General features: G+C 43.0%; 3 protein-coding genes across 4 annotated transcripts in view; 2 read left to right on the top strand and 1 right to left on the bottom strand.

Annotated features, from left to right (window-relative positions):
* Positions 1-10,151, top strand: part of LOC143151734 (uncharacterized) — a 35,074-nt gene extending 24,923 nt beyond the window's left edge. The window contains exon 2 of the mRNA XM_076321154.1: positions 2,507-10,151. The gene's annotated coding sequence lies outside the window, so the exon portion shown is untranslated. The remainder of the gene's footprint in view (positions 1-2,506) is intronic.
* Positions 8,023-10,510, bottom strand: Aos1 (SUMO1 activating enzyme subunit 1). The gene is made up of 6 exons (XM_076321152.1): positions 9,933-10,510; positions 9,633-9,804; positions 9,319-9,575; positions 9,054-9,235; positions 8,848-8,980; positions 8,023-8,765 (listed from the first exon to the last, which is right to left on the bottom strand). The coding sequence occupies exons 1-6, from the start codon at positions 10,028-10,030 to the stop codon at positions 8,603-8,605; spliced, it is 1,005 nt and encodes a 334-aa protein (XP_076177267.1). The 5' UTR covers positions 10,031-10,510; the 3' UTR covers positions 8,023-8,602.
* Positions 10,393-14,286, top strand: LOC143151730 (FERRY endosomal RAB5 effector complex subunit 3). Of its 2 annotated transcripts, none has more exons than XM_076321148.1 (10): positions 10,393-10,595; positions 11,234-11,782; positions 12,407-12,628; positions 12,700-12,903; positions 12,981-13,096; positions 13,232-13,377; positions 13,457-13,577; positions 13,648-13,766; positions 13,837-13,962; positions 14,045-14,286. In XM_076321148.1, exons 2-10 carry the CDS (start codon positions 11,277-11,279, stop codon positions 14,156-14,158), a joined length of 1,674 nt encoding a protein of 557 aa, XP_076177263.1. In that variant the 5' UTR covers positions 10,393-10,595; positions 11,234-11,276; the 3' UTR covers positions 14,159-14,286. The 2 variants fall into 2 exon arrangements, with proteins under 2 accessions (XP_076177263.1, XP_076177265.1); XM_076321150.1 differs by having other exon boundaries at positions 10,395-10,595; positions 13,241-13,377; positions 14,045-14,285.
* The last annotated feature ends 567 nt before the right edge of the window (positions 14,287-14,853 follow it).

Here is a 14,853-nt window from a genome sequence, read left to right as displayed (position 1 = left end):
AACACAAAAAACAATACCAACCCCCAAAGTGTCGACACGTCACCTGATAGATCGATTCTCAAAAAGAAACAGGTCACATCGACCTCGATGTTACCGCTCTGGAACAAGCTGGCTCTCAACATCCGAGCGTCGTCCGAAAGAGTTTGAGAAACGATCCCGGAAAGGACCGTACGAAAGCGGAAAAATAATAACCCCCGGTTCACCGAGGCGTCGTCTCGCGTCGTATCAACCACCGTTAACCGTTGGCGCGGTTCTCCCGAACGCGACGGTTTCCCCGGGGGTAAATCGCAATTGATTCGCCGTTAAATTCATGGAGCTCGTAAGGAATTCATCGCTCACCTCCTCGACGAAACTCGTTGACGGCCATGAATACTTGGTCCGAGCACGCTCTCCGATATTCCAGACTCGATCGATTCGCGCTCGGTAGAAGGCCAAGTGTACCCGCGCGTTTGTCCGGGGCTGTTGACCCTCTCTCTTCCTTTCTAGTTTGCTCTCTGCATAGGCGTAAATTATAATGCCGGGGCTTAGAGACCTCCACTCTGACAAATTACAGGTTTGTTCTCCGGCCACCGGGACGCGCGTCGGAGATAGATTTCGTCGCTCCATCACCGTCGGTCTAACCGGACTCGCGCGGGTATGCATATTAATTCAATTTCGGCCCACCAACCCTCCCTGTCGTTTGGGAAACGCTCCCTCTCTCCCTACCCCTCGCTACCCTTCTCTCTCTCACTTTCTACCGCGAGTGGTTATTTTCTGTTGTTTATTTTTTGTTTCCACCACCACCACCACCACCCCTCCCCCTCCTCGGCGTTATTCGCCTCGCGCTTCGGGTTATTCCGTGTTCGAAACTTTTAGATTAATTACCCCGCGCGCTCGGTACGCGCGGTTGCATTAATCTTGTCGCTCGCGGAGTCATCGACGTTGACGAGTAATGTTTCGCCGTTGTACCGACGTGTCGGTTTTGCTCGCTGCTTTCGAAACGGAAGGGATGTTTTCGACCGACTTCGAGTTCCGATTAACGGGATTTTCGATATCGCGTTGCACGTTCCATCGCGAGCCTCGAGATCGTTCGAACCGAGGAGAATATTCGCGGGTTTCATCGTCTCGTGGTAGCAGAGGTTTCCATTGTTCAATGTGGAAATTGAACAGAGGTGGAACCATTTATTCGAAAACGACATCGAAAAGGTTTATAACGCGGTTTCTAAATGTTTCACGGTGCAGAGGTTGCGTATAGCGCCCGCGAGAAGATAACCCGCGCGACGTCGATGCCTGGTGTTTCATCGTGAAAGTTTCACAAACTCGACCTGAGTCTCCATTCGAATCTTCTTTCCACGGGTCCGTCCGGACCCGAACGATTCGTAGCCACAAGATTAATTAAACTATCCGCGTAATGTGCACAAGTTCCTCAACTCCGAGGAAATTTCAATCTTGAGAAAATAAAAAAGAAAGTAACGCTCAAGAAAACGCTGTACAGCGTGCATCGGTCGACTATTTCCAACCGTTTCGTTCGAAATAAATACAGCTCGCTCTGTCTTATTTTCACCGAAAATTATACTCGTCCAAGAGTAGTAACACTTCTATAAAACTTCCAAATCGATCCTCGACAACGTTCTTCACCCTGGTAAGAAACAAATACGGATTCGTTTTCTCTCCAACGAAGTAGGACCAACACCGAGGCAAGTTCCATCGAAGAGGCGTAGTTTCGCGAAATTGAACGTTACCTGGAGCTTCGCCATTAAACGGTACTCCGTACCGTCGCGATAGACGGACGGTGGCGTTGTCGAGCGAAATGGAACACACCTCGAGCGTCTCTCTCTTAATCAGGATCGTTAGATGGCGCGGCTCCGGGGTCGGTTTATTCGCGCGCATATCGCCGAGTATATTCATCCCCGAGTCTCGAAGGAGAGAATCCAAACCCTCTCCTAGGCGGTGGCACCGTAAGACGATGCCGTTTCCGCTTCTCGTTTCCAGACCGGCCGCGGAATTAATTGCAACGACCGTGTCTTAATTGATAACGAAGAGCATTAAGATCTCGCGTAACGCGTCTCTCGCGGAGGCGAGAACGAGAGAGATGGACAGAGGAGAAGCCACCCCGAGAATCGAGGGCGAGACAAAATCCCCCTGGTCTCCAGACAGTCCAGACTAACGGCGGACCGTGAAAGGAGGAGGTGAAATAACACCGGGCGTATTTGCATTAGCTATTCGTTTGACCCTAAAAACTGTCTGAACTGCACCAATGGCTGCTCGTAAAGCTACGGCAATATCGCGCCGGAATCGCGCTCGAAATCCGAAACTCGACGACTCCGCCGCGCCGGATCGCGAGACTCGCGCGATCCGAAGATTCCCTGAACGATCTTCGAGGTCGGAACCGAGTCGCGAACGGGCGAAATTTTTATCCAACGATCGCTAAACACGTCCCGAGGAACCGGAGATATGGAAAATAAATTCGGGAAAAAATGTGACATAACTTTCCGTCTAAAATGTTTCCGCAACATCGTTATTCTAGATATTCCATCGTTACGAGACGAAAGAAACACCCTGTACTCGCTGACAACTGAACCTCCAGTTCGCTAAACGAAACGTTTCTCCGAAGAAAAATTCCCTCGGTAAACCCTTGGTAGGTTTACTCGTTCGTCACCGAGATCGAATCCTCTCCGCGTTCTCCTCCGAACGAGGATCGTCCACGGGACTACAAAGTTCCCTGTGCCCCGAGAATCGTGAACCCCCGTGCGAGATTTCGCTATCGAGTCCGTCGAACAGTAATCGGGCGGTAAACCGTCGGAATAGCGAGCACTTGGCCCCTTGCTCGCGTAAAAAGCAAGTTCACCGTGGAAGAAGAAGGTTCACGGTTACACGGACTTACCCCTCTCGGTGTATCGATCCCTGGAGGAACTCCGGAAGACGGAAGGTAGGGGTAGCGGTCCTGGTTCGCGGATCTTCCTCGTGATCCTATCGTCGATCGCGTGTCCTCGCAGACGCGACGAATACCTCCGCGATTGGCCGCACGATGTATCGGATTTTACGAGCGGCCACCTAGAAAAGGAAGAACGAGGAGAAAAAGGGGACAACCGAGACCGTGAGGGTACGGTGGTAGACGGAGGTGGCGTACGGTGGTCGTCGGTGGATTTTATTACGTTATTTTGTTAATGCACTCGGCACGGTGATCCGACGCGGTTGCTCGGAGGTCCCCGGCGACGAGGAAATATGATGTCCCCGCGGTCAGAAAACGGACCGTGAAAGCCTTTTTACGTCTTCCTTCCGTCGCGAAAGAATTTCACCTCTGCTTTCCCTTTCGCGACCACGGCGAGGAAAACCCTTTAAACGCGACGACGAGACCACCAGTGGAACCCGCGGAGAACGGAGGGAAGTTAATAAACCGGAGTCGCGACCGCGCGGGGTGGAACAATAAGACACCGATAAGAAGAAAACATTGTACCGAGCCGGTATAAATAGGAAGCGGCTGGCCGGCGAACGATGTCGTAACCAGTTCCCTCACGTACGCAATTTTTGCCGCAAACGGAAACCCAACCCCAAACGCGAGCGCGAATATTACGAGCGTTGGCGATTTACAGGGAGGACGGCTGGACCACGGAATCGCGATGCATGTTTGTCAGGGGAAGAAGGGTAGGGGTTGGTAATTTTAGTCGCCGCCATCGTGGCTCGCGAATACCACTCGAACGTAACTTCGACCGTTCCTAGTTGTGTTCCGGTCTTTCTCCGGAGCGTTCTCGTGACAATAGATTTAGTTAATACGCGTGTACTCCTGTTTTCGTAGAGATTGCGACCAATGTGCCGGGTTCGGTGCGAACGATCGTGACTTCGTTATCGCGGACGAGACGAATAATTGGCTTCGCGGAAGAGAATCGCGATACGAAAGAATTCACGTTAGAGATTATTCTTCCGGGATCGAAACTGTTGCGACGGACAACAGGAAATGGAAACAATTCGAGTTCAAGGTATGTTTGAGCAAATTTTTGGGCGTATTGTTACACGGTGATTCAATATCACTGTTTGCAACTTTGTTTCCTGAAATCGCAATACGCTCGAATCTTAACGCAGACTATTTCCGTAAAGTATCTACAAGGTCTGGGTTACTTGAGGATATTTCCACGAAAGTCCTCGGGTGCGTATTCTCGAGACGAAAATGCGAAAGGTTGATTTCTCGGGCGACGAAACGAGATGTGCCCTTAAAAATTCCGATCGTGCGAGAACTATCGGTAATTCGTTCGCGAACGTTGCCAGGTAGCCAATTACGTTCGAAAATGGCCGAAATCGATGTAAAGGGGGAAATGAAGACCTTAAACCCCCAAAATTCGTCGTCGTCTGTGGCCGAGAGCACTTCGTTTCGTCGTAGTTGAAAAATGACTGGAAGCTCGGCTTCAACGCCAGAAGCCTCGAAGGGTGGCCATTAAAGTTGCATATTTGGAAGAAACGCGAGCCGTTTCCGCCGAAAACGGTACCCTTCTCCGATTCGTTTACGCCGGGGGCTTTACAGCCGGCGTTTAGAGTCGACTTAAGTACAGTCTTGTCGTCTCAAGGGCCGCCTCATTTCACGAACAGTCGCGCGGAGGCAAACGCGTGTCTGTCAATAAATACGCCTCGAGGTATTTTAACAGCGGCAATAATTTTCGTCGCACCATAAATCAGAGCGCGCGGCCGCGATGCGCGAAGGGCGCACCCTTCGCGACTTCCTTCTCTTCTTCCTTTTTTTCTCTCTTTTTTTTTCCTCTTTCGCGTCTCCGTCGCTCGCCTACGAAGGTCCTTCGAAACGAGAGTGGTGGTTGGCAAACCAGTTCTCCTTCTTACGACAAATGTCTGGGCATAGTTCACGCCTCGACTTCGACACAGATTGAATCGCGACGAACTCGCGTCGGAAAACGAACCGGTAAATTGTTCGACTCGACCCGAGCGATGCGTCGTCGATCATCGACGGTGGATACTATTCAACCTGGAGCGAAACCGAGGGGAAAATTACCGAACAGAGACAAGTACCTATTGAAAATTTACCAACGATGGAAACGTACAATTGTGAACGACGTTCGAAGAAAAATTGCCCGATTCTTGTTGATAATTCGAGCATCGATTCTCGCGATCAAAATAATAATCCCCGATCTTTCGTTTTGAATTAATTTGAATGAAAATTCATCGCGCCGTGTACCGTGGAACGTATCCAACGAAACTGATCGTGGAGATCTTGGAGCTTCGAACTAATAACTCCGACCGACCATTTGTCCATCCACTTCTTCGACAACGGTACAATAGAAGACGCGAAAGACTGGTAAATCGATCTCGCACGAGGCAAAAGAGATCTCTTCGTTGAGAGAATCCTCGTCGTGTCGGGGCCCTACCTCGATTGCCTTACAGAGTGTAATTGACGCAAGTAAAACGAACAGAATTAATTATAATTTTTCGACGAGCCTAGACCTCGCGAATCGAATGATATTCGCCGCGGGTGAGTCGTTGCTGAAACCAGAATTTCGTGGTCGATTCGTCGCAGGTGAGATCGGGTAAAATTGGACGTTAAGATCGAGCTTTCGGGAGCGAAATCGTACGGTTTAATTCGCGAGACGATAATTTCTCCCTTAACCGTAACCTTAACGAGCAATTCGGAGGAATATTCGAACGAGGTTGGTATCGTTCGAAATGAAATACTCGCTCCTCTGCGTTTCCTCCTCCGCGGTCGTTCAACATTCCTAGAAGCGTACGTGTCGTATTGATTCAGTGAACGTACACGCGGAACCGTGACGGTAGTCTTGGTAAATTCCTTACCTGAGTCACGGGAAGTACCTGTACGTCTTCTGGCCTATTTGCCGCGAGATAACATCGACCGAGGGGGAAGTAAATTGTTGTGCCGCTCGATCATATTTTAGAACGACCGTGTGCATTTCTACGCCGCTGATACACGAACGCGGCGAACGTTATTCCAACGATAAAACCGTGCCGCTTCATCGATAAGAATCGTACCGATTCCTATCGGGGAGGGTAAACGATTTCCACCGAACCCGACTAACCTCTTAATCCTACCCAGACACACGAATCTCTTTGACCCATCGGTCGGTGCTTCTTCCGTACTGATATATTTCTTCGGGTAAATTCAGAGGAAAAATGCACAGCTCGCGCGTGTTCGATAAGCAAAATGTGTACACACCCCCAATTCGGAAGTCATAGGACACTCTTTGATCAATTTCAATCGTGCAATGTTAATTATCGATAGGAACTATCTTCCTTGGTTTAAAACATGGTCGTTCAATTACCCAAACACGTCAGTGTTCCACACCGTGGCGCCGAATAGTACCGAGGTTTGCGCTCGTAAACTTTTCAGTCTCCCATTCCCTACGATACACTACACCACTACCAAGGAGATATTTGTTTCGAAATAATCAGCCCTCTGGACAATTCAGTTTACTATAGATTCACTATATAACTACGTTTATCCGTACACCATTTCGATCGAGGTTCCACTACGATCGAAAAGAGACCAATCGAAGTTTCAGAGTGGTCGAAAAAGTACCGATCGAGGTTTCACAGTGGTCGATAAAGTACCGATCGAGGTTTCACAGTGGTCGATAAAGAACCGATGGAGGTTTCACAGTGATCGATAAAGGACCGATGGAGGTTTCACAGTGGTCGATAAAGGACTAGTGGAGGTTTCACGATGATCAATAAAGGACCGATGGAGGTTTCACAGTGGTCGATAAAGGACCGATGGAGGTTTCACGGTGGTCGAAAAAGGACCGATGGAGGTTCCACCGTGGTCGAAAAAGGAGCGAGGTAACGCGAGAAAAGTCATTATCGAAGCCCCTATAGGCATTCGCATAGGAGTCAAGGGTTACATCGCCTGTAAACGTTTCGAATTTGTCCCGAGGTTTCGGTCAGGGCGAGCCGAGGATCTCGCCGTAACGACGACGAACTATTAAATTTATAAATCGCCAGTCAAGGCGATTGGTCGCGCTCGCGAATACGTGACGGGAGATCAGTCACGTACCCGACGTCACCCTCCGCTGGACCAACGACGAAAGAATGTACCAACAAAATGTCGAATTAGGCGGGAGCAGGGGTTGGTACAAGATTGGGCCGGGTTAATGGTTTCTCGACGAGCCAAACCGTCGTGGAATATAATTCGACGGCCGTGAAAGCACGTGGCCGTGTCGTTAAGAAACGCATCGTCGCCGCGTGCATCGTACCTGCAACTCGGGGGACACGTGAACGAGAGACGCGGTTTACGCTCGAGCCCTTCGCATTTGCATACGCGCACGCCGTGCACGATAATCGCCCGGTATAACCAACGACGTCCCATCTAACCGTGGAAAGACGATACATCGTAATTCTCGGCTGAATATCGAATCGAATCACGACCGCCTACGCGCTCGCGTCAGGTATCGATGCGTCGTAGATAAAACCGATGAGTAATTTCGCGCAACCGCACAAGGAAACTACCCCCCGATAACGCTCTCCCTGTGACTTCTCATCGGGAATACACCGTATTACGTCGCACCATTACCACGAGCGATCAGAATCCGCGGGACACGATAGCGGCGAATCGCGTAAATCGAGAAAATAGACGTGGAGAAACGAACAGCTGGGATTAAATAATTGATAGACGGCGAGAAACGGTTGAAACTGTGCAACGCGACTCTCGTTGAGCAAAGTCGATTAAATTTTAATCGGGAGAAACGACGACGTTGCGACCCGCGAGGGTGCAAACACGAGGTTTAAATAATACGGAGCGTAAAGAAAGGGGCAAAAGAAGAGAAAAAAAAAATGTAATCGTCGTGGCAACGAAGGTAATATCGGCCGCACCGATAAAACATAACGAGCCGTGCTCCAATTTGCGTCCCCCTTTTGCAATTTTTCAATTTCCATTTCACGTTTCCCGCTCGCGTTTTCCGCGCGAAAGGGCACGGGAAAAAATCCACAAAGCGGGTCTCTCAAATTGCCCCGCCGGAAGCCCGGAAAGTGAGTCATATTTCCACGTACGCGAGGACCCCCAATCACCCCCCGCATCCCCCCTGCCTCACCAAAACGCCGAAATACTGAACAAAAATATCTTACGACGTGCGTGAACTGCTGTGAAACGACATTTACCAACGGTGCGCACATTTAACATTCACATCCTCGGGAAGAACAGGGAAAAGAAGCGTAAGAACGCAACGAAAGAAACGAACGTAACGATGAATGTGCAATATCGCAAGTGGAAAGTGGGAGAGCTCCAAAACTCGGGCGAGAGATTTCTGTTCGGTTTTGAAGCGGGTCGCGCAATATGCAATAAGTGAAACATTGTTTTCCAAATGTCGGGAAAGATCCCAGAAAATATTCTTTCCCGCGATAAGTGTGCATCGCTTCTGGTACACCAACATTTAATACGTCAATACCAAATAAAATTTAAGATCAAATCATATTAAATTCTAAAGGAAAATAGTTTCAACTGAACATAGTTGTATCGGTTTGCTTATATTTCTTTCCTTTTTTTTTTTTTGTTTCTTTTGGACACATTTATTACAATTTTGTAGCTAAAAACGTGGAATGAGAGCTGGTGAAAATGACAATTATGACAATCACAGTAGACAGAAATGTTCAAACATACCACCGCGCAAAATTATCGTTACTGACCCAGTTTCAAAATTTTTCCGCACAATGTGTCTGGATTGAAGATGAATAAATTATTGTGCGGAGCGCCTTTTTGCGAGACTGCTTTAATTATTTCTTGCCCCATAATACCGCCAATGATAGCGCATACTGGGCTGATCTGGGCGTACACATCACCCCTGAATTGACAAATTGTACGATATATTATTAAATGGAAACTAAGATTCGACGCACAGGACAATTAATATTTTTTATACGTACTCTACCAAATGATTTATTTTATCCTCCAGATCGTATTTTTTTATAACTTCCGCAGCCACGGCTGTGAAATTCTCCGAACCTCTTTCACCGGGTAATGGATCTTTGTTGTATTTTTCTCGGTAATTGAGCATTACTAGACATAAACATATCCTATGTGAAAACGGTTTACACGAATTATTATTGCAACGTCTAATTTGAACGCTTACTTAACATCATATAATACATTTCGGACTCTTTAGGAAGCAATGATTTTGGAACGTTCAAAATTGATTCAAAAGGGACATAAGTATCCTTATGTTTTTCCGTCACAGTTATATTTTCGAACTTTTCTTTATCCATAGGTTCGCCACTATCGGAGAATTGTATCTTCCTTGTTTGAACTACGTCTCTGTAAAGCAAGTTTATGTCTGCTCTAAGAAAATTCTTACAGTAGTCTGACGATTGTTCGATATAAATTAATAATGCACTCACTCTGCATATTCGTGCGCTATTAAGTCGGCGAAAGTATAGCCAAAAGTTCCCCAAACATCACCGGCAAAGAATTTTACCTTATGCTTTCTACATACTTCGTTAATTCTCTTTAATTGCGTAATGGTACATTGCGATGCGCACACTACGTCAAAATTGCTGAAAAACGTATCTGGCTTATCGTCGACATTAGACGTGTCTACTTTTATATCGACCATGGGATTTAAATTTTTTGCCCTCTGTAACGATTCTTCTGCCCTCTAAAAACATAATTGTTTCAAAACAACGTACTCATAGTACCCTAATGGTTTACTTACATTTTTTCCAATCGCTTCTTTAGGTACAAGAAATTGGGAGCACCGATCCCCGGCTGTTACATTTCTATGATCTAAAAATGTAACTGCTTTTACACCTGCCAGAATAATATTTTTTGCTATTTCCGCCCCAAAACCATTTAAACCTATTAGTAAAACTTTAGCTGCTCGTAAACTGTAATTATTTAATATTATACAACAGTGTTAGTGTTCTTTCGATAAAACTTAAATAAGAATAATGGCAAAATATTTGTTTCATTTAGATAATTCATCAATTTATAGGTTAGATTCGTATATACTTGCCGCTTTTGAGATTCTAAACCCCACAAACGAATTTGTCTATCGTATAACTCGGCTTCGTGATCTGTTAATTCAAAGTTTTGATTTTTGTCTTCTACCATGGTAAAAACAGTGGATTATCGCTTAAAAACTTACTGCCGCCAAAATCTTAGTCTCAAATTGTACCGACACTTTGCACCGAATATAGTGTAGCCAACATAATAATATACTATTTCAAATATAAAAAGAAAATAGACAGCATCGAATAATATACAAATTCAAACATTGAATGAAAACAATCAAAGAAGAATTCTAAATATACAGAGAAAATATATTTGATAAAATCATGTATGTAATGTTTCAATGTTAAAACCGTTTATGTTGGAGAAACTGTTGATTAAATGATCGAGGGCGTTAAAGGTTCTTAACAATTGTTACATGTGTGTACTTTGTGTCTGTTTAAAATGTTCCTTTGAAAAAATATTAAATAAAACCTCTCCAAATGTCAACACGTGGTTTGACAATATACGACTCGTCATCTTCGAAAACACAAATAATTTGCAAGTATAATCTTAAAGGTTTAGGTTAGGTAGTGAATGAAGCAATTTAATAATTACGTTAATTCGATGTAATACTTGTACAAATACGTATACTTTCAAGGGCATTTACGTTACACAAAACTAAATTGTAAGTGCTATATTATCATTTATTTATTCAATAATACATTTCCTAATGCAATTATTTTTAAACATTGCTGCGATCCTTATACTAACGCCCTCCTACGTCGATAAAAAGATTGAAACTAGAAAGTGATAGTTTTTAAATTTCCTTATTTTCGAGTAACTATAAAAATCAAAATATTAAATGAAAACTTCTAATATCTAGTTATATATATGTATTTATCAAATTTTGAATTAAGATAAAGATATTTCCCACAAGTTTTGAAACAATGTTTCATAAAGAATCATCATAAATTTGTATTTTTGTATGGTAGCAAAGTTTATCTGAAAGGCAAATCTAAAGCCATTACAATTAATACATGAAAATAATTGTTTTTAAAAGAGTGCAGATAGAAAGTGCAATCAGAGGTGCTTTTTCAGTTTATCATTGGCCTTACGACCTGAATGTTGTGAAAGTTGACCCCTGAAAAATATTGTTGACTAAAAAGAAATAACACTGACCTTCTTTCGTATCACAATAGCCAACCGCACGAATGATACAGTATAATTTTTTGTTTCATCAATTCCGATTTCTTAAATTTTTAAAAATAAATATTACTAAATATTAAATTAAATCTTTTTCCATTTATATTTTTCCAAAAATAGATATATAGACTATCAAATATAATGAAAAGCTGTTGCAAAAGATATGAATATGCCTGAAGAAGAGTATGTGGAAAAAACATTTGTATTCAAATTTCCAACGTGTACAACGAATCAGGAATACGTGTTAGAAGTTCCAGTAAAAATACCATATTCTGGTTCCATCAAAGAACTCATGCACCGTTTGATGCAATCGTTTAAATTACCGTGTTACGTGGAATCAGATTTATTGGAATCTTTGGAGCGAACTATTAAAGAACTAACATTACAATACCACGATGAGAAAGCAGAAAAAGTTCTTGAAAATGCAAAATTGGGAACCTTAGATATAGAGGAGATAATAAAAAGTTGGGAAAAAATTTATAAACAACAAACGGTAGAATATGCCGATCCAACTGGAACAACCGACGAAGAACTGTTTGCCGCTGCATATCATAGATTGGTACACTCACCATCGCTAGAACCTATTTTACAAGCAGAACATAAATTTGGTAGAGACGTTACCGAAGTTATTCAAATGAGAGACACTCATTACGATCAACTGACCCAAAAGTTAGTATAAAGGCTATTAGAGTAAATTCTATTACATTGTATCTATCTCAAGATTGTTAAAATGTACTGTATATACTTATTATTGTGTATTCTTTATGTATTGTAACACTGTAACAGAATGCTTTGCTTTTTTTTCCAACATCTCCCTCACTCTTACCCTGAATCTCATTTTCATTCTCATTCGCCCTCTTACTCTCTCTTTTTGTATTGTACTAGAAAAGAGAGGTCAAGATCCACATAATAGTATCTGTTGCACAGTAATGTACATAACATAAATTATCATTTGCATTGACCTTTCTATGTAGACTACCAGCAATCTCAATATAACGAAGATTATAGTTAAAGTCAACATACACGTTTATAATTCAATTATAGAATATCATTTCGTATCCCATTTCTTTTGTACTGACTTTTGTACTTGTTTTTTTAACATGCTATAATAAATAATATATCAACATAATTAAAATTCAGACACACTTCAACCTTTCGGCGTTCAATCTGACTATAAGCTGTGAATGCAGTTGTCTCCTTATCTTTTTTGAAGCTCGATTAATTAACTCGTATATTATCTTAAGAACATATAAAAAAAAAGAAATTGGAAAACGTCAAAAAAATAAATTACAGGCAAACCGACGAAATGTGCGTCGCTGTTGAAACCCTCGAGGCTGGTTCTACCGAAAAATCTATAAACGAGATGGTGGGACGACACATTGAAGAACAAAGTCTACTGCAAGGTCACTGGGGATCGAGAGTCGATGCCTTGAAATTAGAACAGAAACGGCAATATCGTAATTGGATCATGAGGTTATTGGAAGAACAGCAAACAAACATGCTACCAACTCCAGTGTAAGTTTATTTAAACAAAACAAACTATCACATAAATGACATTAATAATTGTGCTAATTATAAACTGTTAGAGGTTCTCCAATTGTTTCGATGCCGCCAATTCGACCCGCGTTGGATAATTTTGTTCATAGCGAAGATAAAAATACAACGGACTATCCCGTCTTGGAAGAAAGTTTCACCATACACTTGGGTTCCCAGATGAAGCAAATGCATAATATACGTATACTGACCGGGGATGTATTAGATTTTTGCAGAACGAAAAAAAGCGAATCAGGGTACATAGATTAAACCAGTAATGTAGGCTAATTTCTTTAAATTGAATTTAAAAGAAATATTTTCTCGTACAAAATAGAATGGATCCAACGCCGCAAAGGCTGCAGACTGCTTTAGGATTATACTCTAACGACTTGTGCGGACTAGTACTGTTGAGCGACAATCATTTAGGCAGTTATTCTGGCATGACAAAGGGTATTAATACACTACTATACATAGTACCGATACATTGTCAACTACAAACATAATTATCATTTTGATCGTTACAATCCTGAGAATAGGCAACAACTGTATTATACACTGCTATTGCAGCTAATTATTAACATTAAGATTTTTTAGAATTATGCTCGATATGTCAGTTGACGACAGAGTTCCATTTCCCACCGATCGACGAACAACTGGAGAAGATTCGAGACGATGTAAAGGATGCTGTTGCCTGGAGGCAAGCGCATCACAAAGAAGGAACCGAGACACATGTAGGTACAAGTGGAATAAAAAGAAAATGTCGATATCTGTATTAAACGTAAACGTATTCTAAATGAGTATCCTTCCTAGGCGAAAAAGTCGACGGCCAGTAAAAGCTTGCAAACGGGCGACGTTTATATCACGAGGCATTCAAATTTGGCGCAAGTTCATGTAATTTTCCACATGGTAGTGAACGACTCTTTGAGGTCCGGTGAGTAATCGATATTTCCTACGATGTTATCGATTCTCCGCGTCAATGAAAATTTTAACATAAATTACAGGCGATATCAATTCGAGGCACCCAGTCATTTTAGGATTACGAAATATTTTGAAAACTGCTTGCTGCAACGATGTGACCACGCTGACGATTCCTGTACTCCTCGTGCACGAAATGTCGGAGGTACGATATTTTTCATTTACTTTTGATCTTCGATCGTGCAAATACAGCCAACGCGTCTTCCACGTTTCAGGACATGACCGTGGCATGGTGCACGAAAAGAGCAGAGCTGGTTTTCAAATGCGTGAAAGGATTTATGATAGAAATGTCGTCTTGGGGTGGCGCCGAATTGAAGAATTTGCAATTTCTCGTACCGAAGGTAAATCAATTCGCAAAATATCGACCAGAGAAGTTTAATATTCGAAGATCGCTACTATTCAGAATATCGTCATCTTTTACAGGGTATGTCCGAGGAAGTATTCGGTACCCTAGCTACGATGTTGCCAAGCATATTCCGAGTCTCGAATCCGTTGGTGTTCAAAGCAACGAGTACACCTCAGACTCCAAAAAAGTGAACGACCGTCTTTCCACTGTTATCGTACTCGTGTTGAAAATATTAAAATATTTGTTACTATATACCACGCATCTCGACCGTAATTATTCATCGCAGCCGGGTAGAAGATATAATTCCGTGAATAAACGTCTGATACTCTTAACGTGTGTTTTGCTTAAAATATTTTCACGCGTATGATTTTTGCTCGACCAATAGTCACACGTGTTGCGAGTGTGTGCGTCACCGTTGCTTTTCATCGCACCGAAATTTGCGTTTCTCCTCTCGACTGTAATTAATCTTACATAAATAAACAACCAGGGCTGTTGGTGTTGTGCCACTATCGGTCAATAATATTGGCTTTAACGGTATCCTTTTAAAAATAAAATACGAACGCAAAGTTTCTCGATACGAATTGACTTCGAGACGGTACTTCGATTCCGCGGCTACGAGGTCCGCGAGAAAAAGATTCAACTTCTTATTTATTTAAATGCTCCGATCGATAGTATTTTTAAATGTGAAAAAAAAACCGAAAAAAAAAAACAGAAAAAAGAAAATACGATACCGCGAGTACAAAATTTCAGATAAAACGTCTCGCTGAAATTATATCTAGAATTTTACGCGATGAAAAAGAAACGGACATATAAAATAATGTACAGCATCCTCGCGATAAACGATATCAACATTGTACTAATTATAATAAAACGAACATAAGATAAC

This window comes from Ptiloglossa arizonensis, chromosome 9, assembly GCF_051014685.1.
Source record: "Ptiloglossa arizonensis isolate GNS036 chromosome 9, iyPtiAriz1_principal, whole genome shotgun sequence".
In the NCBI taxonomy this organism is placed as follows: Eukaryota; Metazoa; Arthropoda; class Insecta; order Hymenoptera; family Colletidae; genus Ptiloglossa; species Ptiloglossa arizonensis.
Note: the sequence above shows the minus strand (reverse complement) of the source record. Positions and strands in the feature narration are given on the sequence as shown.